The sequence below is a fragment of the Dermacentor andersoni genome, chromosome 4 (genome assembly GCF_023375885.2).
Source record: "Dermacentor andersoni chromosome 4, qqDerAnde1_hic_scaffold, whole genome shotgun sequence".
Lineage (NCBI taxonomy): Eukaryota > Metazoa > Arthropoda > Arachnida > Ixodida > Ixodidae > Dermacentor > Dermacentor andersoni.
In genome coordinates this window covers 30,886,422-30,908,171 of record NC_092817.1, presented here as the reverse complement: position 1 = coordinate 30,908,171, position 21,750 = coordinate 30,886,422, and the positions used below count along the sequence as shown (strand labels likewise).

Genomic DNA, 21,750 nt, shown 5'->3' with positions numbered 1-21,750 from the left:
GGGAACCAAAATATCTTCACTGCATTATGGCGTTTATCAGGAGACGACTTTTATCTGACAGAACCTGCAAGGTTAAAATCAGCGGTTGACAAGCATGAAGGACGCTTTGACGATGAGTAGGCGCATTTCATGCCACTCAAAACGAAAAAATAACATTGCAAGCGTGCATTCAAGGTGTGTAGTTAAAAAAGAATAATTTAGTTGCGAGCCTTCAACGGGTACGTTAATTAAAGATGCAAAGATGGGACTGAGACTAACTAAACTTTTAACGAAAATAGGTGGCGGGCAGAGAAAATCAGCAAGAAACCTCGATCCCAACCTCCTCAGCAACGATTCAGGAGTGACATAATATTAAGACTAGATTTTATCTCAATTTGGTTCTAACAACGACCTGGGTTCTGTTACGCCACATTTATTTGGTTGGTTGGCTAGTTTGTTGATTCTACGAGAAATAACGTACCCCACTGCCCCGGGGGATATTATAACGATGATGATGATGATGGCTTATTTAATGGCAAGTGCCCCCTCAAGAACCGTGTTGAAGCTAAACGTCTTCTTTTTCCTCAATGCGCTTGCAGCCAAGCGACCAGCACACTTCACGCATATATTTAAGAGAGAAATTCCTCATACTTTATGAACAAGAATGCGTGTAATTTTACGCATGTGTGAGAGAAACAGCTGTTCAGATTGAGAACTCAATAGAGTCAGCTGCTGTATGAGAAACAACTACTTCCTTCGTTTATTTCTTTCTCTGAACAATGCCCCTCACGCTCCCACCAGAGGTCACTGCGGGCCGGCAAAGAAGAGCAGGGGCGAGGCGCCATGGGTACGTCGTACCGTTCCTTCTTCCAGCATTATTCGTTGCGATTGTTTTTGTAGCATTTGAAATTCAGGCTCACTTGTTTATTTACATCGATTAGATAACATGAGAGCAGGCTTGGGCTAGAGAACCTCGTGAAGATATCAAAATTGCAAGACTCGCTAATGGCATTCAATTGACGCAGTCCGCGTCCCGATAAGGTCGGGTGCGCTCGTGCAGGAGTACAACAGGGCGATAGAGACTGTGCCCGTGTTCGCAGAAAGCTCGTACGCTAGGATCGTTCGTAAGAGCAAATTCGAGTCGTTCCTGATGCCGCACACATTATTAGAGAAGGTGGCAAGTCGATTTCGAAGCACACTTACGGGGAGGGGAAAGGCTTTCCGAATTCGACCCCATATTACAGGTTGCTAATTGTCGCGTGAAGATTTTTCCCTGTCTTGTGGACCAGATTGCCGCAACTTTCAAAAACTGATGAACGCGCGAAAGATAAGTGCCACTGGGCACGGGATGGCATGTTCGATTCGTGGTCACAGCGATCGCATCCCAACGACAGTGGAATCCAAAAGACGGTCGTGTACTTTCAAGCAGCCGTTAAAGAACACCAGGGCCAGAATTCGCACAGCCTTTCATTCGTAAGTTCTATTTTTCTTTGGTCGGCCACCTTCGATAATAGCGTGTCGAGCATCAGGATTGCTTGACATTTGCTCTTACGAACAATTTTCGCGTAAGAGCATTTGAGCGAATACGGACCCCCGGGGCTTGTTATAATTATTTAAGGGCCACTACAGCATCCCTCATAGTCGGCTGTGAAGCTGCGCAATACAAAATGTCATCCATAAAGACTTGTGTTCGAGCCTAGGCTTTCGCATGTGCAGTTCAGAGTGTCTCTTCTCAGTACATAGTTCGAAATGCTGTCATTCATATATGCTCGTGTAACGTAAGCCCAATGCAAACGGGTTCACCCAAATGTTGGCCTAGGGCAGCGCACCCCAACAGCCTTGACGTGACCTAATTTCTCGCTGGCCAAGCTCTTAGCCGTAACAATCGTCCAGCCGAGAAAAATCGAGCTCGCGATCAGCTCGCTTGGAACGCGGCGTCTGAAACGCGGTGCTCGCGAAAGCAGCATCTGCCTGTGAACCAACCAATCCGAGACGTCGATGTTGACGTGAACCTCGCCACAGGAGTCGGGTTGTTCTGACGCATGCTCACCTGACTCTACCCTACAGGGTAGTATTTGTGAGAGTCCCGCAGGCGCACGTCGTCACGTCTGCTTTTGTCGGGTGGATGTAGGCACCCTGCATGCTGAGGAAATTATGCGTATGTGTACTCTGCCTCACGGGCTGTCTGATGTGCAGCGAAAACAACCGCGTGCGGCTTGCCTCGGATGAAGAAGAGAAACTTTCTCATTGTGGGGTGTTAATGCCTCCGTCATCGTTGCCATCAACTATAGTGTCCCCTATGTGAAGATAAGAGACGCAAAATGAACGATACCCTGCTTTCTTTCTTCTTTTTTTTAACACTCCTTGTTAGCTTACTCGACCAATGACTTCCGGTGCACTGCGCTGCAGCTGATGACGCGTTTGGTAATTATTTGGCGAGTTTATTCTAATGTCCCTAATTCAGTAAAGTATTGTTCAGACAGAGTATTCCTTCCGCCACGCAGCTACATTCAGCGCATTCAAGAACTGAAATTCGAGCGAGTTTTTAAGAATTCATATTTGACTGAAAGCGCACGAAAACAAGGAAACAAAGAAAGGAAGACCAAACAGGACGAGCGAAACATGCAGTGCATCCCCCTTGAGCATTTTCCTACTTACACGCATTGCTCAAGTACGCAATTGATTAGCTTCCAACTACCGTGTTCGTGCAAATATAACGCCCCCCCCCCCCCCCGAAAAAAAAAAAAGATTCCTTGTCTCAGAACGGTGCCTCGCATTTTATACTCGGATTCGTGACATGAATATAACGTTGTTCTTTTTTTCTCTCTCTCTCTCTTCTGGTCGCCATGCTCTGCGTGCCCACTTCAATTTCGCCTCGTGCCAGATCGACGAGCTGGGTTAGCTCGTCGAGCCTATGGTTTAAAACGGTGTTAATGCCGCATCGATGTGCTTACGGCGTATTAAGCGCAATCGTGGTCAATACGATAGGCGTTGTTCGAGCGGTCTTCGAAGTGGCGCGGTGTATCCCCGCGCAATCGGTGAAACGCTTTGCCGTGTTCAACTGGGCCGCGATAATTTATGAAATGCTGTTGGTCCAATAACCTAGCTTGGTGGGTGTGACGAAGGATTACTCACTTCTTCCCTACAGTGACAGATTTCAGTGATCAACCCAAGGTCTATCCAAATACGTCGCGAAGCTTCGGGTGAAAAGCGGTTGAGAACAAATTGTTACCGACATCAGCAAGGGTGGTTATGGGAGCAGCGATCGAAGCGTGACTATGTGATGAAGGGAAAAAAAATGGGAAAGAAAAAGGCGTTTTTTTTTTCATTAAAACGAGACACAGTCAGATTAATTCAAGGAAAATCAAATGCATATTCAATTTAAATGCGCGTGACGAGAAAAGAAAAGACAGCTCTATTTTACTTCATCATGATAAATAAATTCCTTTTTTCAGCGCCCACAGTTAGAGGGCGCGTTGACGCCGCTATCACTCGCCATGCAATGCATCTCTTGAAGGGTGCAGAAATGCGCGCTCGTAAAGATCGCCTGTTACAATACGCCCTCCTCACACGTTGTCTTGTTTTGCTTGTCCACATTTGTCTGAATTTGATCGTGCGGGTAGTTTCATCGTTTCTTAACCTGTTCACTCAAAAGTTGAGTTAACGACCGCCAGATAATTGTTTACTTTAGCTGTTTCGTGCGACTGCACTGGCCGACGGGCTTGGCGTCCGACAAGGGGACAAGCACTCTACACCTAACAATTTTCGTCGGGCTCCAAAGAAAGTATGTTCTGTGCAGGGGTACGATTACCTATCAAGTTGAACGGTGGGGAATTTGAATATACAGCTGGAATGGCAGGCCACCGAAACAAACTTCGCGCCTTTCAGAACAAAATGACGTCAGTTCTGTTTTGAACGCATATGGCGTCACATTTTTTCTTCCGCCGGAAGTCTTCCCTCTTCACAGAGATGGCGCTGAGCCCATTAACCGCCGATGAATAGATATGATTTGAACGCAGGGCTTCTATGCAGCTCCGCTCCGCTACCTGGTAGATTTACCTTTCAACCTTTCACTTCATTTTCCGACGACAGTTCCCAGTAAAGATGAATAAAGTCCTGCTGACATGCGCTATTACGTGTCGTTTCTGTTTCGTTATATATATATATATATATATATATACTGAGGAATCGAAAGTCCCCCCTTGCTAGTGGTCGCATTACTTAAGTGCGAATACTGTATATCTCGACTGCTGCGGCATTCTGGACACAACTGTAATAATCCAGGATATCACAGTGCCCACCACTCTTCGTTAGGCTAGGCTAAAGTTGGTTTAGGCTATAGGTTTGGTTAGGTTAATTTAGCCAAGGTTAGATTACGCCTTGCATTACGCTGCTCAAAATTGAAGCTCACTCACTCTTTCTCTTCCAGGAGCAGACAATGACACCGACGAAGAGGGTAAGAGAGAGCAAACATTGGGGGAGCTTGAAGTGGGTGGGGAAGAGGGGGCGGTGTAATATAACGGAATACAGAGCACGCTTTCATGTCAACCAACTCCTCTAAACGTTTTTGCAGCTCTCGCAGCGAGAATCACAATAGCCATTCAACCTACAGCCCGGTGACACTCTCAAACTTTTTTTTTTTTTTTGCAGAGGCTACCTCCAAACGGAAAACGTAAGTATCACTCTTTGGACACTTCCATGGAAAAAACACACCAACTCCCACTTTTCTGTTTAGCATACTGTTCGCACCACCCTACACAACTTGCAGGAATCCCAACTTCTGAACGTGAGCAACATTAACCTCCCACATTAACAATGAAAGCAAGATGTGCGACACATCACCGGCAGCAATATCTTCGGTAGCCTAGTGTTTCATCGAAAATGGCAGAATATTTCATTCATGATGTAAACCATAAAAAATGACTGAATTCTGGGGTTTTACATGCCAAAACCACGATTTGATTATCAGGCACACCACTGTGGGGGACTCCAGCTTCATTTTTGACCACCAGGGATCGCGCTCGCTATTTGGTTCCGCGACCTAGTGCTTAGCAACGCAACACCATTATTTAAGCCACCGCGGCGGGTAACAAGCAAAAGTAGATTCAACACTAGCCGCAGCTTTGGTTGTCGATTGGAAAGGGCGCATATCTTTAACGTTATTTGCTCTCTCTTGCCGTTTTCATATATTTGCACAGCGATGCTTTCAGAAAGGATAACTAAACCTTATAATATTTATTTTTTCGTTCCCGAACTGTTGTTGCTTAGGCCTTCTAAGGCAGCTTTAACTATTTCTTTGGCGTTGGCATATGTTGCGCATACAAGGCCTATCCACTCATAACGAATTCTCAGAACTACACCAGCTTCGAGATAAGAATATGCAAAGCATCTGACGAGATGCATTGGCATTCCAGTTATTTTCGAGCTTCAATGCATAAAACAGCGCTTTCTTAAAAACCTAATTGGCACAACAGTGAGTTTTTACTGAAAGTTTTTACCGCAAACCTGTGCCATCCTCAGAAGTCACTGAAAGTCGATATACTTTGCTAACTCGCTAGTTGCAATTCGTAGATCGAAATGCGTGCCGTCAAAAAACTGAAAAGGTATTTACTTTAATTACGGTGATTATTTAAATAACCATTCTGATTTCTCGTCGATGTGATGGCCGCCTCATCGAGTAAATAAACTCAAGTGTCAGAATTGTGCTATCTGCTGCCTGCAGTTATTAAAAATTAGATGCGGCTAAGAAAAACACCCTGCACATGCGCGAATTCGTGTTGCCGCGCGACAGCTACATTATAAGAGCATCCAGTCTCACTTACGCGTACCAGCTTCGAAACTTCGACTTAATTCGGCTTCACATTGTTTCGTTAAACATTTGTCAACCTTCGATTAGACGACGACTATGGAACCGTATAATATGACCTTCGAAACATTACAGGCGGCGCAAGAAAGTGCCATTCATCACGGGACGCGACATCCTGCTCTGCGTCGCCGGCATGGCCGCAATGAGCGCAATCGCCGTCGTATTTTTCTTCGCCGGAACGGGTAAGTTGGCGGAATCGTGATGAACCTTGAGAATCCCGCTATAGCCACCTACTTAATTTGCCGTGCACTTTAGCGGCCCTGGGGAGGACTACGCGGAGGTGTGTGCGTGCGTGTGCGTGTGCGCGTAGCTGTACGACCACTTCACCCCTATACAACTTGCCGGTGCAGAACACAACAAGCGCCAGCTCCGTCACAAGGCCGCCCCCGACGCTCATGAGAATGCCGTGCCACTACCGCCAAGCGCACCGGCCACTTCACCGCCGAAGCCTCCGATAATATCGGCGGGACCGGTAATGACCACGCTCAGGCGGTCGCTACGCAAAGCACGGCATCACGCCAAGCTTTCAAAGGGCGCTCGGAAGCTGAAAACGAAGCCCGGCCGGAAGAAGCCCGCAAAGCTGACGCCGACGACAAAGAAGCGTCCCAGAGATGCGACCAAGCGCGCCACAACTCGGGTGAGGGCAGAGCGCAGGAAAGCTTCGGCAGCGAGAACGACTGCGGGTGCAGAAGCGGTTATGTCAAAAGAAGGTGAGGACACATTTTATGTCCACGTGCGCTTACATTAACGCATTTAAGGGACACACCTAAGCCTTTACCGGGACAGAACAGCGAAGACATGGCAGCTCCGCTTAGTGAACGCACTTCATAGTATTTAGTGGTTCATCATCACGCTGAATAAGCGCTATAGAGACAAAGATGCAAGATGATATCCTTGTTATATCCTTGTGCGCTACGCGAATGAAGATGCAATAGGATACTTTTATTGTGCCGTTCTTGTGTGCTTGTTTTGGAAACTTATTTGCTTGGGGACAGCGCAAAGGTAGTCGTCCATGTGTCCTCGTACGCATATAAGAAGAACGGCACAAGGTGGTATTCCTATAGTGTCCTGGTGAGCTAAGGGACATGGGCACAGGAAGTCCCGATAGAGCGCAAGGACACAAAATGACCTCATTTTTGTATACTTACCCCAGTGCTGGCTATGTCTCAGGATTGCTTATTGTAACTCTTCGCATAACTTTCTCGCCGATGGGTGAGGAAGCATTGCTGTCGAAAAAGAGAAAAAGAAAGAAGGCAAAAATTCAAAGCACCAAAGAACCAGACAAAAGAAATGTCTTAATAAATGTTAAAGTCCCGTTTTAGGGGCAGAATGTTGTTTCTTGTTTGTAAAAGCATACACATCTCAAGTTTTCCCGTCTAGGCGATCACTCGGATGAAGCAATCAGCTTTGTAGCTTATCTTTTCTGCTACATTGCACCCCCCCCCCCCTATCCCTCGTGTTTTCCCTAACAAATCCTTTCGTTCCCGAACCGTTTAACTAATGTGACTTTTATTCATCTTTCAGCCGAAGAGTGACACAACATGGGGGTGATGCACTGCGATAGGCCAGAGAAGATAACGGGCATTTCTTTCAGAACAGAACTTAGTGGCACCCTTGAAAATAAAAGAAAAGAATTACTTTCCTTTGTCATCATTCTGCGCTTATAAATTCTGAAAACTCGCAATAGTTCAACATGTCCAAAGAGCATGATGTAGATTTCCAACAATCAACGCCTCTGTCGGTCGTATCCGGCATACCGTAATCAAAGTGCACGCGCCGACGAACGAACCTAGGGCCGTCCATTAATATTTTCATTCGAGGGTGCTGTACATTGGCCGGTCGTCTTCACTAATGTGTCCGACGTCATAATTGGCTAGAATCTGCTCTTACGAACAGATTCTAGCGTAAGATTGCGTTGTAAATACGGGCACTATCTCGCGAAAGCAAGAGTTCACATTTAGATGGCACAAAGCACAAACGTAAACGCTTTTTGTTCACTGCAGTGAAAGCATGAAGGCCCACGTATCAGTGCACTAGCTTACTAGCTTACGGCACAACTACGGCGTACTCCTTTTCGAGTATGCATAGCGGCCTTGAATGAAACGACTCAAGCAGACAACTCGGCTAGGTTATACGACGAGTAGGTTATATGGCGTTGGCCGTGAGTTTTGTAGCCTCCGGTATCTTTCAACAGACTCTGGTCTCGGTCTCTTCCGCCTCAACTTCTGCAATGGAACGCGGCATCTGAAAGCGGAAATAGAAATGTAGCGTGGAAGCTACGACCGTTAAAATAATTCTAGAATTGTTTTGCATGCCTGCAAGCAACAGCTATTTATAAATCCCGCCCCATTATATGGTTAGGTTTTCGCGGCCTTAATGCAATTTAACCACTTACGCACCTCTCAGCTGAAGCAAGTTGGGCAGACTGAGGCTCATGCATCATACAAGTGCTCACGTATCATAGAATTTTCCAAGCTCCCTAAATGCTGTGATTTCTGTATCACGAATCCCTACTAAATCCGTACTACCTTCTGTAGAACTGCTGGAGACAATACACGTGATGATGATGATGATGATGATGATGATGATGATGATGATGATGATCTTAATGTCATTGGCACATACCCACTCAGGGGGATCGGCCAAGAGTAGGGCATATTTTAGATATGCGTTAAGGCAATAGATTTATAATCAATAGTTTTGCCGATTAATGCGACTAAAATACAAGACGATTTAGTAAACACAAAATCTTTTGGATAAAGATACTTGCTGTATTCTTTGCTTTCAAGCCATTAGCGGTAAAAAGAACGATTTACCCTGTAACTCAATACAGCTTACGCTTACGAGTGATTAGCGAAACAAAGTTAGAAAGGGAGGTTAGTGAAATTAAGTAATGAATAATTATTAGTAAAACCATAAATGCGACAATGCAATTGTCAGTTTTCCTTAGTGTGAACGCTAGAGCACACTCACTAAGGCTATCATCAAGTGATGCACACAATAGAATAACCCGTTATCAACTTACTTATTTATTAATGTATAAACCTTTTTGAGGCCACAACAGAGACAAAGAGAAAAAAGAAATATTGTGGTCCTAGATTTAGACGGCGAGGCCTCTAAACCAGAGCTCTAGTCGCCGTGGCCATGCCGTGGGCCAGCCGGACCATGGCCTTGCTGACCCTGCGGGTTTTCGCTTCGTAACATGACCTCTCAGCTGTTCAGGGTTTGGAATAAACACAATGAGGCGCTTGCGTTGTTGACACGTAAATCCGTAGTACATAATGACAATGTAGCATTGGAGAAGGGTGGTCACCAGAAACGGAAAGGGATCAGGATACACGAATAAAGCGACGCCCTCTCTCTACACGTCAACAACAACATAACACAGCTAGGCCATATATATTGTTGTTATAAGCTCCATGAGAAAGAAAGCGAGAGATGTCAACAAAAAGAAAGAAGAAGAAGAAGCTGCCGGTGGCACCGAAAGTGAGCCAACCACAACCGCGCACGAAATGGGTAAGTTTTATTGTTTTTGATCGGCACACGGCAAATTTTCTCGCGTGATTTGGCCAGATATTACCTAGTCGCTGGAACCAGAGAGTGAGAAGTCAGTTTCTTGTTGGCTCTGTTTGGTTAAAATAATCAAATCCTCCGCCCCTTCCATATAGTCGCCATCTCGTATTACGTTCTGCTTCTATGCACTAGTATCAGCAGTAAGAAGACCTCTCCACCCAGTACGTCGCTATAGCACAAAAATAAAAATTACACAGGCGACTTATGTTCACTGGGGAGTTGTACAAATACTAGAAACATGCTATGTATTTGTAATACGGCTCCTTGCTTGGCTAGTTCGTGCATACTTATTACAGTGGAATGGGGCGCCGAATAAATTAATGTAAGATCAGGACAAACAAGAGCGTCAAAGGCGCTCCGCTCTGGACTGTCCTTCCATCGGAGGCCTACACCTTGCTTCCTTCTTTATTTTATTTTTTTCGTGCCAGCCGATGCTCGTGCGTAAACATTACGCTATTGCAAGCCACCCGTAGCATCACCAAGTGATCTAAAAGGCGGAATAGGACCTGATAAGTCATAAACTTAGTCATAATTACACGTATAATTTTTTTTTCAATCAAGCTCAGCTCTACCCATGTCTTGCAATATTATTATAATTGCGTCTTCCTGTTTATCGTACATGTGCTTATAGGTAAAAGACCAAATGTGTTCACAGTGCCACGTGCGTACACTGGCGAAGGCTGGTATTTTAAATCTTTCGCTTCACTTCAAGGCGCCGCTGCACTGTTGTGGCGAAAGATATACCGGGTGTTTCAGCGAGCACTTTCAAAAATCTTTAAAAGTTGCCTGTGGCAGATATCACAATCCTAGTTCGTGCGCTGGCCTACTCGTAGCGGCGGACAAAACTTGCACAAGGAATTGAGATGCAAAATATACTAATTATTAACAAAATCATTAATTAAATTGTAAACTAATTACATTATGGCCCATCTTGTAATTTACAAATTATAGGAGTAGAGTTCGCAAGGCGGATCCACTTGGAACGAATTTTCAAGATGACACCAGTTTCGAGATATAAGTTCCCGAACTTTGCGGAGAAATGCATTGGCGTTCCAGTAAATTTGTTAACAAAACGTCGTTTCATGCACTGAAGCCCACAAGTAACTGGAACGCCAATGCATTTCTCCGCAAAGTTCGGGAATTTATATCTCAATATATATGTCGTCCTGAGAATTTGTTCTAAGTGGATCCGCCTTGCGAAGTCGACTGCTAGAATTTGCAAATTACAATATGGGTCATAAGATAACTAGATAAAAGTTAATTAGTGAATTCTTATTAATTAGGCAATTCTGCATTTCAATTTTTTGTGCAAGTAGTGTCCGCCGCTTCGAGTAGACCGGCTCATAAACTATAATTGAGCTATCTGCCACAGGCAAGCTTTAAAATTTGTTTGAAAGTGTTCGCTGAAACACCCTGTATAACTCCGCAGCGTCATCGCACGCTTTATAAGTGCAACCTTTGTTTTACGCTCAATTCACGACTGTGGACTTGTTCTTCTTTAATTTATTTTTTAAAGAGGAAGACGACGATTCGTCAGACTCGATCACTGTTGGTAAGTGGAAAGAAATATGTTATAATCACTTTAAACAGGCTGCTTAAAATGCAGACATCAATTTACGTCTCGTCGAGACCGATTAAAGTGAGGTAACAAAATACTCACTCTCGAATGTAATTCAAAAGTATTTGTGTGATATCAACTGCAGTTTTATTTTAACTACCTTTACAGAAGACGACGATTCCGACGAATCCGTAGGTAAATACTCCCTTTACGTATTTTTTCCGGTGCTGCATATACCCGATGCACGAAGGGAAACACGGCTGCGAATCGCCATAGTCGTCACCGTTAAGTGTATGCGCTCATCTTTGTCTTGACCAACCCTTTTGTCATATCAAGCCCTTTTATTCCGCGGCATCAGCATGCAGTGTGACACAAGAGATGGATCCGTACGCTGTCCTAGTCACCTAACACATGCAGACCACAGCGACTTTGACATCGACATGTCCTTAATGGCCGCCAAGTCATTTCTTTTTTTTTTTAGGTGCTTTAGGTGAAAACAGACTATTGCCAATTGTGAGGTATGAGACAGTGTGACAAAGAGAAACAAGCGGTAGCAATACTCAGACGCCAATCAGGCGGTTGAGCTTCTCCATCAGGCTAAGACCATGATAAGTGAGAATCGTGAAAAGGCAGTTATGCCCATTGCCAAGCAGCATTAGGTGGCAGATTGAGCTGTCAAAGTTTCTGTGCATGATATCAAGAGGAAACACTCCTAAGTAATAGATTTCCTTGCTCCCACAAGGCCTGCGCAACCCGAGAGTGGCTGGCTGCGAGCTTTCCTGGCCACGTCACTCTAAATAGGGTGTGCTAGTTCCCAATATAAATTTGCTACACTGCTATGTACGAGTAGCGTCACTGAGATAAACAGTCACACAATGCGGAAAATGCGCTAAAGGCGGCTAATGTGGAACCATGCTCAGCATGAACACTCATTGCGTGATCCGAGCATACAGCCGTCATCTAAGCAAAGTTCAGTCAATAATTGAGACTGAAGATGGTTTATTCAACAGTCCTAGAGAACAGCGGTAAAAAAAATACATAAAACGTATTTGAACGAATACATTGAGCTTTGTCTGAAATATTGTTGTTATTCGTGCAGTCATCATTATGTCCTCAAATACATCGTTCTCCCCGTCTTTATACTCCCGTGTAGATGCTATCGAAGCTCGTTCATGTTGGAACAAATGTGCTTCAATTCACTCTGGCGTACATGTACTATGAGTAGGCACATTTCAGTGCAAATTCCGTGGTGCCTCTGCCTTTTGGAAAAGGCATATTTCTCGAAGAAGATTATTAAATAATGGGGTTTTCCGTGCCTAAACCACGATCTGATTATAAGGCACGCCGTAGTGGGGAACCATGAAAAATTTTGACCACCCGGGGTTCTTTAACGTGCACCTAGGTATAAGTACACCGGTGTTTTCGCATTTAGCCCTCATCGAGATGCGGCCGCCGTGGTCGGGATTTGATACCGCGACCCAACACCAACACCATAGCCACTAAGCAACCTCGGCTGTAAGAGGAAGGGTACAATGCTGCCAATTCGCGTGAGCCTGTTCAGTTCTACGGTCACTAGAACATAGCTAAAATTTCGCTGTTTCTTTAGGTCTGCAGGAAAACTCGAAGGCTAGCGCCTGAAAGGTGACAGTTAACGCCTTTCAGTACTAAGTTAACTTAGTGAAAATTATTTATTACGATTGTGTTTGCAAAAAAAGTAAAGCTACAGCTTTAGTATCATTCTTCCATTTATTTATTTATTTATTTATTTATTTATTTATTTATTTATTTAATTTACTTAACTTCTATACTTATTGCCCCTATATATGGCTCAAAAGATTTACGTGTTTCTTCGTTTTCTTCTCTTTTGTGTTCAGATTTAGTTTCGATACTCAAAATGTAAGTACTGCAGCTGGTGCTCGTGCTCATCATAGCGGACAACTTCGAGCCTGCGACCAACCGCCTCCTGCAAAGTGCCCAAAGGAAGAGCTCACATATAGTTTTACTAATACAGCAGCACACAAGCATAATGTTTCTTGAAGTAACCCAAAAATTAGGAGTGGGCTTTGAATTTGTGACTCTGCATTGCTTGACGGCGGTGCGAATAGCCATTGTGCGCTGTGGATGTGTAGCACGGAATGTGGTCACGGGGACAAGGGTGAGGCAGGAGACACACGCTACTACACAGTGACCGATACGACACGCGACTGATTCGACAAATCGATGCTTTGACTGTTAAAATCCGTTGGAACATGACGAAACCTATTATAAAACTCGTCGGACGCGGCTGCTGGTACACGACAGGCCGCACGTAGTCGTTGGTTGTGTCTCCTGCCTCAGTGCTACCTAGAGCGTGACTGCACCGCACATACCCACTCTGAAGTCTGTTCGATTCGCTTACGTCACCTGAACTAATTCACGATGTGCAGCATCATAGCATTCGTTTCAGCAATGGAGCAATGGTGCCCGCTGAACCACGCTTCTCGCTTCAAAAGGTGTAGAAAAGGTGCAGAGCTGGTTCACAATTTTGCTGAACCCTCTCCACTGTCTTTGCCGGCCTGGTGCAGACGTACAGTACATATGCGAAACAGCAGCTCAGCAGACGACGCCAGCACAAGGGCGCAAACGCCGTTAAATCCTCTTAGTAGACCATAAATATGATCGCTTTGGCGCAAACAAGGAAGGACAGAAGGGAACAAGGGGAGCGCTCCCCTTGTTCTCCCCAGGGTACTTACACCTCAGAAGCCGATCATACCCGCAGTTCCAGACCGCCAAACTTATGCACTCGATGCCACGTTAGTCGGCCAAAACCATAACGCTTGCCCCCCCGTCTGCACCTCGACATTCGTTTCCAGTTCGAGTGCCGCGTTTTGCCTGCACCTCGGAAATCAAGCTGCACAATTTCCGAACACATCGTGCACCGCCTTGAACTGGTTCAGAGTGGTGCAGGCGAATCGAACGGACCTCTGGTTGCACTGCAAGTAGCATTCTTTCTTTCTTCGCGCAGCACCGGTTCATACGGCGCGTAGAATCTATGTTGTAGCGCTTCCACTGCAGAAGTCAAGTGAAGAGCACAAAATCGAAATAAATTTGTTGGATGGGAATAGAACGAACGGAGTATGAGGTCGATCGCCAAGGGTCATGGATGCCACGCTTTATTGTAACGCAAGGCCATAGTGCGCTTCGATGGCAGAACTTGCGGTCGCTACCACCGCTGCGGGAGAAGGTGGCTTTATATAAAACACGAAGAAATCAGAGGTCGCGACGACCAATCACTGCAATACCATTTGCTCTATCTTTTTCAGAACATGGTGCTGTCGTTCGTCTTTCATTTTCTTTTGCAACCACGCACACCCCACCACCAATTAAAATCGGCCAACAAACAGACAAAACGGTCCAACAGTGGGCTGAATCGGCAATCGAGTTCTCCCTTCACACCCCAACCTTGTGTGGTCTACACTACTTTCGCGTGGCCTCGCAGAAAGACGCCCGAGCAACCGCAGCCGACCGACAACACGTGGGGCGCTCTCATGGTGGGCGCCGGAGTGCTGCTGGCCCTGGTCGCAGTGGGCGCCCTCTTCTTCCTCACCACAATGGGTGGGCGCACCCGCGTACTAGCAGAGTCGCGTTCCCCCAATTGTATCGATGCCAATACACCCGTCGTCGTAGCTTTCCAAAGCTGAAACTTTAACGGCACATTCCACTGGTGGCTTTAAAGCCCTGTCGAAGCGCGATTTACACTTGGCTTGTCTAAATTAAGCGCTAGGAACACATTCACCTGTTTCATTTGGGGCGCCCCGCTCCAGCTTGGAGTGCTCGGAGGCGCTATGTCACTATCACTCGCGGAACGCGAACCAAATCCAAGAAAAATCCGGTCATGTGCCTGCTGCGATTACTGTGGGAGTCGTTGAACGTTCGTCCCGGGCACGCCTTTTTCTCGATCAGTGTCGAGAGGCCTCAGCATCGCTACAAACAGAGTCGGAGAGTGGTAGGAACCGGTCGAATGTGCCATATGGAGCCTAGCGACTGTGTTCAGCGTGCTGAACGTTAAGTTGTGTCTTCGTGTTAACTTTGGAGTAAAAGGGAGCTGTGCAGTCGAACCCCGATATAAGAATATAACAATTCACTCCATAGAACAAAGTAAATCTGAAACCTCGTTGATCGCGTCATACTTCACTGATTATTCACCAACGAAACCGAAAACGCTCCTCCCAAGACGATATCGCTTAACGCTCAGGAAATGTTTCTACATATATATCGTAAATGAAATTAGGATCGTTAGAAAATATTGCACGTACAGCCAAAGAAGTTTTAGGGACACAGAGCCCACAAACAACTGGGACATAGTCGCTGCTTATATGCACATCTTGGAACAGGCCAGGCGAAATTGCACAGATAACTCTGTCATGAACGCGCCTTTGTAAGAGTGCGCGCCCAGTCAAACCACAACAAAAGTGCGTTTATGTTACCGCAGTTTTCTCGCATTTCCAAATTACAAGGAGCAAACGGTTGAAGCTGCACCTTCCGTTCACTTCGTTTTTGCAGGTTTTAGAACCTCGAGCTCTCCCGGCGTGAAAACTGGCGCGCTCAGGAGTGGCGGCGACAGTGATGACGGAGCTGGTCACGATGCCGGCTCCAGTGAGCGCAGTGCCAACGTGACAGAAACTACTGCAGTAAGTCTCAGCGTAACGAACATTCTGCACCATATCACCATGAAACTAAAATCAATTTACGATTCAATTTGGAAAGTGGCTGCACTAGAAGAAATAATGACAGACACACGTAAACGGCATATATATATATATATATATATATATATATATATATATATATATATATTGCACGTTGTATTTACAAAGTGTATATACAGAGCTGCCGAGAACCCCGAGAGGCTCTTGCCACTTCGTCCTCTTCACCGTCGACGACCTTGTCCTCTTTTCCCACCGCAACACGACCCCCGGCAGAAAAAGCACCGTCCCGGTGCTTCAGACGGGGCCGTCGGTACGGGCATAGTAATGTTTAAGCCGAGAGACGTGTACGACGTCAGGTGATGTGGAACGGGGTGGCATGTCGGAGGTCACGGGGATTATATCGTAAGTGACATTGGTCACGACGTAGAACACGGTAAGGGCATTTGTAGCACGGAAGAAGTTTCTCGGAGAGCCCCACTCGGCGGAAAGGGGACCAAAGTAGCACGAGAGAGCCTGGTGAAAAAGATGTGTCACGATGGCGGCGATTGTAAGCGTTCCGTTGAGATTCCTGCGATGCCAACAGACGAGTACGGGCGAGCTGGCGCGCATGGTCAGCGTGGGCGATGGCGTCGCGGGCATACTCGGTCCTCGAATCCTCTATCGAGGGGAGTGAAGTGTCCAATGGTAATACAGGGTCACGACCGAAGAGTAAGTAAAAGGGGGAATACCCAGCAGTATCGTGGCGTGATGAATTATAGGCGAACGTGACGTAAGCGAGAGCCACATCCCAGTCCTTGTGGTCGGGTGAAACGTATTTCGAGAGCATATCTGTAATGGTCCGACGTTTTTGGTAATCCAACCGGTCGACAACTAGCCGCCAAGCAACAACTCGCCACGCGTGCCCAAACTGCTACCGAGTCGTATGTCTCCTACATTCCGGACGTCCTAGCCCTCTGTCATAAAATCGACACGTCCATGCCAGAGGTAGAGAAGGTTGGACACATTATCAAAGGCATCGCGGACGACGCATTCAACCTCCTGGTCTTTAGAAACTTATCGACTGTCGACGCCATCACGAAGGAATGCCGCCGTTTCGAGCAGGCGAAGAGTCGCCGTATATACAATCAGTTTACACGTCTTCCAAATACTGCAGCGACCTCTTCCTGTACCGACCCCACCGACCAATCTAGCTCGCCACCTCCAAGCGAAAACGTGACCCGAATTGTACGCCGTGAACTCGAAGCAGCGTTTCCTGCCTCGCCTCAACAGACGTCTTGGAACAACACTGCTGAGAAGATATCGCTGATCCAGTTCGTGGTTCACCAGGAAATCGCTAATATGGGTCTTCCCAGTGCCTGCTCCTTGAGACGCCCTGACACCCGCCCTGCTCCTATGACTCGGTCCTATCGCAGTCCACTTCACAGTGTCCGTCATCCCTACACTACCTGGAATCCATCGGACTGGCGTACACCTGACGACAGGCCGATCTGTTTCTGCTGCGGCCGGATCGGTCACGTTTCCCGTCACTGCCGGAGTGGTTGGCCGTCCCCTCCTCTAAACACCTTCCGGAATTCAAGTCCGCCCCGAAGTTCCTCACCCCGTCGCTTCTACGACGCTTCCGACGCCACTTCCTCGACTCGCCGCTATGCGCGCTCGCCCTCGCCTCAACGTCGCCAGCCACGTCCGCCCCAGCTTCACCGCTCGCCCTCGCCGACTTACCCAGGACCGTCCCAGCAGGAAAACTAGGCAATGCGGCACCTCGAGGTGGTGCTGCAATGCCGGATTCGCCGCAAAATTCTCCTTTGATGCTGTCCACAAGACATAACCTTCTTGAAGTCCAAGTTGATGGCACACCCGTCACAGCTCTCATAGATACAGCAGCACACATATCGACTATGACCAGTCACCTACGCCGCTATTTAAAGAAAATTGTTACGCCTGCCGTTACTTGGTTCGTACGAATCGCCGACGGTAGCAGGGTGACCATGGTCGGAATGTGTACTGCACGTGTGAGCATTTCCGGTCGCCACACTGTCGTCCTTTTCACTGTGCTTGACCAATGCCCCCATGACCTCATACTAGGCCTAGACTTCCTCTCTGCCCATTCAGCGCTCATCGACTGTTCCTCAAGTACTGTGCGTCTTGACCTTCCTCTAGTGGACGTTCCTCCGACACCACACGAAATTCGCCTAAGACCGGCTGATTTTGTTCACGTTCCACCATAGGTGTGTCGCCTTCTACACCAATACCCGATGGTGATTACATCTCCTCTCCCATTATTTCCATCGTTCTCACCCACAACGTTACTGTCCCGCATACAATCCTGAGTTTCACAGACAATCGCACGTATCTCCCTGTGATGAATTTCAGGCTCGCTAAGCAAATTCTACCTAAAGATACAACCCTGGCTACAATCACTGCTTTGGAAGTTAGTTCTGTTGAGACTTTTGCCGTCGACGCTTCCTGTGAGCCTTTCCGGTCTGACAAATTTACCGACAACGACATTAGGAAAATGATTGCCCCGAATCTCACTCCTACGGAGACTGAACAGCTCTGCAGTCTGTTGCTTTCCTACAAGGATATATTCGACTTGAACAACCGACCCTTAGGCCAGACGTCACTTGTCAAACATAGTATCCATATAGGCGATAATCCACCCATCCATCGGCGACCCTACCGAGTCTCAGCCTCGGAACGTCACGTCATCAAAACGGAAGTAGACAAGATGCTAGCGAAGGACATCATTGAGCCATCGTCAAGTCCCTAGGCGTCCCCTGTCTTGCTGGTCAAAAAGAAGGACGGCTCATGGAGATTCTGCGTCGATTCCCCCGCACCTCCACCAAAATGTCACGAGTATAAAAGTATTTACACGTTGTATTTACACAGCGTATATATTTCTTCTTGTCCATTCCCACTCTACGTAGTTCTTCAAACACGCACATACATACAAACACACACACACACACACACACACACACACACACATATATATATATATATATATATATATATACTGTGCACATAATAATGTTATTGCTAGCCGCTACGAAACTTCGAAATTTTCAAATTTGTTTAATTTGGAAATCTGCAATGAAAGTAACTAGTTCCCAGATATTATTGCGCATTCTCCTGATCAACGTTAAACATGTTCACCTGAATAACTTAGCAAAGCAGTATTGTGGCTTTCTTTTACCCAGGAGCACTTTGAACTTGTTGCTGCGTTACACTTTTATCACTGTGTATAATTTTATCATATCTTACGCTGAGAACACAGAATGTTCAGTGCTATATTTATGTACATTTATGTTGTATGAGTAACGTCCCTAACCCCCCTCTGCATGCTGGAAGCCGGTAAGGGTAAAATAAACAAAATGAAAAAAATATATATTATGCGGCAATTTTACTGTTAATGCGAGAGAAATGCATTAGAGTTGCTTCGCACCGCGCTGAGGTCCCGGATCCGTGATTTAAACCACGTTCACCACATTGCAAGGTGTGGTTCAGGAACTCGGTCAGTGCACGTGCTTCCTCTTCGACGAGCGAAGTGCAACTGGCGGCGGTCCGGAGCAGAACACCGTAAGTTGCAATATATGCATGTATTGCCTTCAGCTAGAAAGGTCACGTACTCTTGACGCCTGCGGCAGAAAGAGTTTTCCAGATGCGCGGCCAAGGTTTGTGAGTGATAGCGTTGGCTAACACTCCCAAGGTTAGTTCGAGTAGTAACGCATAAATACCCAAGAAAGTAGATGGGGAAACAGCGTCGCGGTAGCTCAAATGGTTAGAGCATCGCACGTCTAATGCGAATACGTGGGATCATTCCCCACCTGCGGCAAGTTTTCTTCATCCACCTTCATTGCCATTAATTTATCATTTCTTTAATTCACTCAGTAGGTACAAGTAATTTCCCTTATATTGTCCTTGCTTTCTTTGTTTGTCGGCTACTCATGATACCCTTGTATATATATATATATATATATATATATATATATATATATATTGTGACGAAGAAGATCGGCAGGCTGAAAAGCCCCATTGTCATCGCGTGGCTCGTACCCTGTTCGCTCGCTGGCTGCGCCCTACCTGCTGTTGCCGCGTTGGTCGTTGCTTCTCTACGACCCGAATAAACCCCCTTTACAATTGGTGGAGCTGCTGGGTACAACCGCAATTCTGGAACTTCACAACCGGACACTGCAGCCTGTCTTCATTATGCCGGAAGAAGGATCCCCGCAACCACAACCCGCTGCCCCGGTGACTACCGTGGTCTGCCCCGGTCCGCTGAGTCAACGCGACCCACCCATCTTCAGCGGTACCGAAGACCATGACGTAGAAGACTGGCTCGCTGACTACGACCGGGTGAGCATCCACAACCACTGGGACGACACCAAAAAACTGAATTACGTATCGTTTTATTTGAGCGGTGTCGCCAGCGTGTGGCACCGCAACCATGAACGTGATCTCACGACGTGGCCAGCCTTCAAAACTAACGTGACGGAGGTATTCGGGCGCCCCGCCGTTCGCAAGCTTCGCGCCGAGCAACGTTTGCGCAGTCGTGCGCAACAGTGCGGGGAGACATTTACAAGTTATATAGAAGATGTTGTCGACCTCTGCAACCGCGTTGACGTCACAATGGCTGATGCCGAGAAGATCCGCCATATCTTAAAAGGCATTGAAGACGACGCCTTCCAGATGCTGTTGGCGAAAAATCCGGCGACAGTCTCTGAACTCGTCAGTCTCTGCCAAAGCTTCGACGAACTCCGCAAACAACGCCTAGCCACCCGCCAATCGCCTCCTCAGGCGACTTCAATGTCGAGCTTGGCGGTTTCCCCGGATAATACGTCGCTACTGCTACAGATCAAGGAGTTCGTCCGTGAAGAGGTGGCTCGTCAGCTTTCTCTGATTCCCCTCACACACGGCCAGTCGAATTCTCCGTTGGCGCCCGCTCTCCAATCTGTAATCAAGGCGCAGGTAGCCGACCACATTCCACCTTCTCTCCAGCAGGCTCCGGTTGCCGCTCCCCTGACGTACGCCGAAGTCGCTTCGAGGCCTGCACCACAGACCTACGGTCCCCTTCGCCCGCCTTTGCGCCCGCCCGTATCCGCTCCGGTCCGGCCACTGGGGCAGTATGCACGACCTCAAGATCATTGGCGCACGGAAGATAATCGGCCGATTTGTTTTTATTGTGGCCGTGCTGGACACGTAGCACGTCACTGTCGCCTCCTTACCCCCAACGTCCCCAACAATGTGCGTCCATATGCGCCACGTTTCCACCAACGCCGCAACTATTCGGACACCTTTGACTCTCCTCCTGTTGTCGACACCGCATTCTCCGCTGCTCGCCGTTCACCTTCTCCTCGCCGCCGCTCGCTTTCACCCATGCACCGGCGTCGGAGCCCTTTGCGCCAGGAAAACTAAATATCGCAGTTCAGGAGGCGAGAACTGCGGTGCCAGCGAAATGTATAAGGCCTCACACTTCCCCGAAGAACGTTATTGAAGTCGCAATAGAAGGAACATTGGCGCTAGCACTTGTCGACACCGGCGCTGCACTTTCAGCGATAGATGCCCGTATTTGCCGCAAGATCGGAAAAGTGACGACACCGCTTTCTGGACTGTCTCTTCGAACTGCCAACGCGCAGCACGTCGAGCCATCCGGCGCCTGCACTGCTCGTGTCGTCATTCAGGACGTCCTCTATATCATAGAATTCATCGTGTTGCCATCATGTTCACACGACGTCATATTAGGTTGGGACTTTCTCTCCACACATCATGCGATCATTGACTGCGCCCGCGCCGAAATCGAGCTGTTTCAGTTTTCGACGGATATTATCACAGACCATAAGGACCATTGCCGCAAAATCTCTGTTTCAGAAGACACCATTATACCTGCCTGGTCTTCCACCCTTGTCAGTATCTCTTGTGACTATGTAGATGACGGCACAGTACTCTTCGCTCCGTCTGAACTCTTAGTTCGCCGCCGTTCACTACCACTGCCGTTCGCCGTCCTCGAGTTCAAAGCTGGCGCCTCTCTCATGTGCGTCTCCAACCCATCGGCTGAACCAATTACTTTACGCCGCCGTGAAAGCCTTGGC

General features: G+C 47.2%; 2 protein-coding genes across 3 annotated transcripts in view; one reads left to right on the top strand and one right to left on the bottom strand.

Moving 5' to 3' along the window:
- The window catches only part of LOC126536862 (myosin light chain kinase, smooth muscle-like), a 163,626-nt gene that overhangs the window by 70,037 nt on the left and 71,839 nt on the right, over positions 1-21,750 (bottom strand). The window lies entirely within an intron of this gene.
- On the top strand, positions 772-7,483 carry LOC126536863 (uncharacterized). Of its 2 annotated transcripts, XM_055073569.1 has the most exons (6): positions 772-826; positions 4,409-4,435; positions 4,630-4,651; positions 5,921-6,027; positions 6,196-6,555; positions 7,370-7,483. In XM_055073569.1, exons 1-6 carry the CDS (start codon positions 823-825, stop codon positions 7,378-7,380), a joined length of 531 nt encoding a protein of 176 aa, XP_054929544.1. In that variant the 5' UTR covers positions 772-822; the 3' UTR covers positions 7,381-7,483. The 2 variants fall into 2 exon arrangements, with proteins under 2 accessions (XP_054929544.1, XP_050039843.1); XM_050183886.2 differs by lacking the exon at positions 4,409-4,435 and having other exon boundaries at positions 786-826.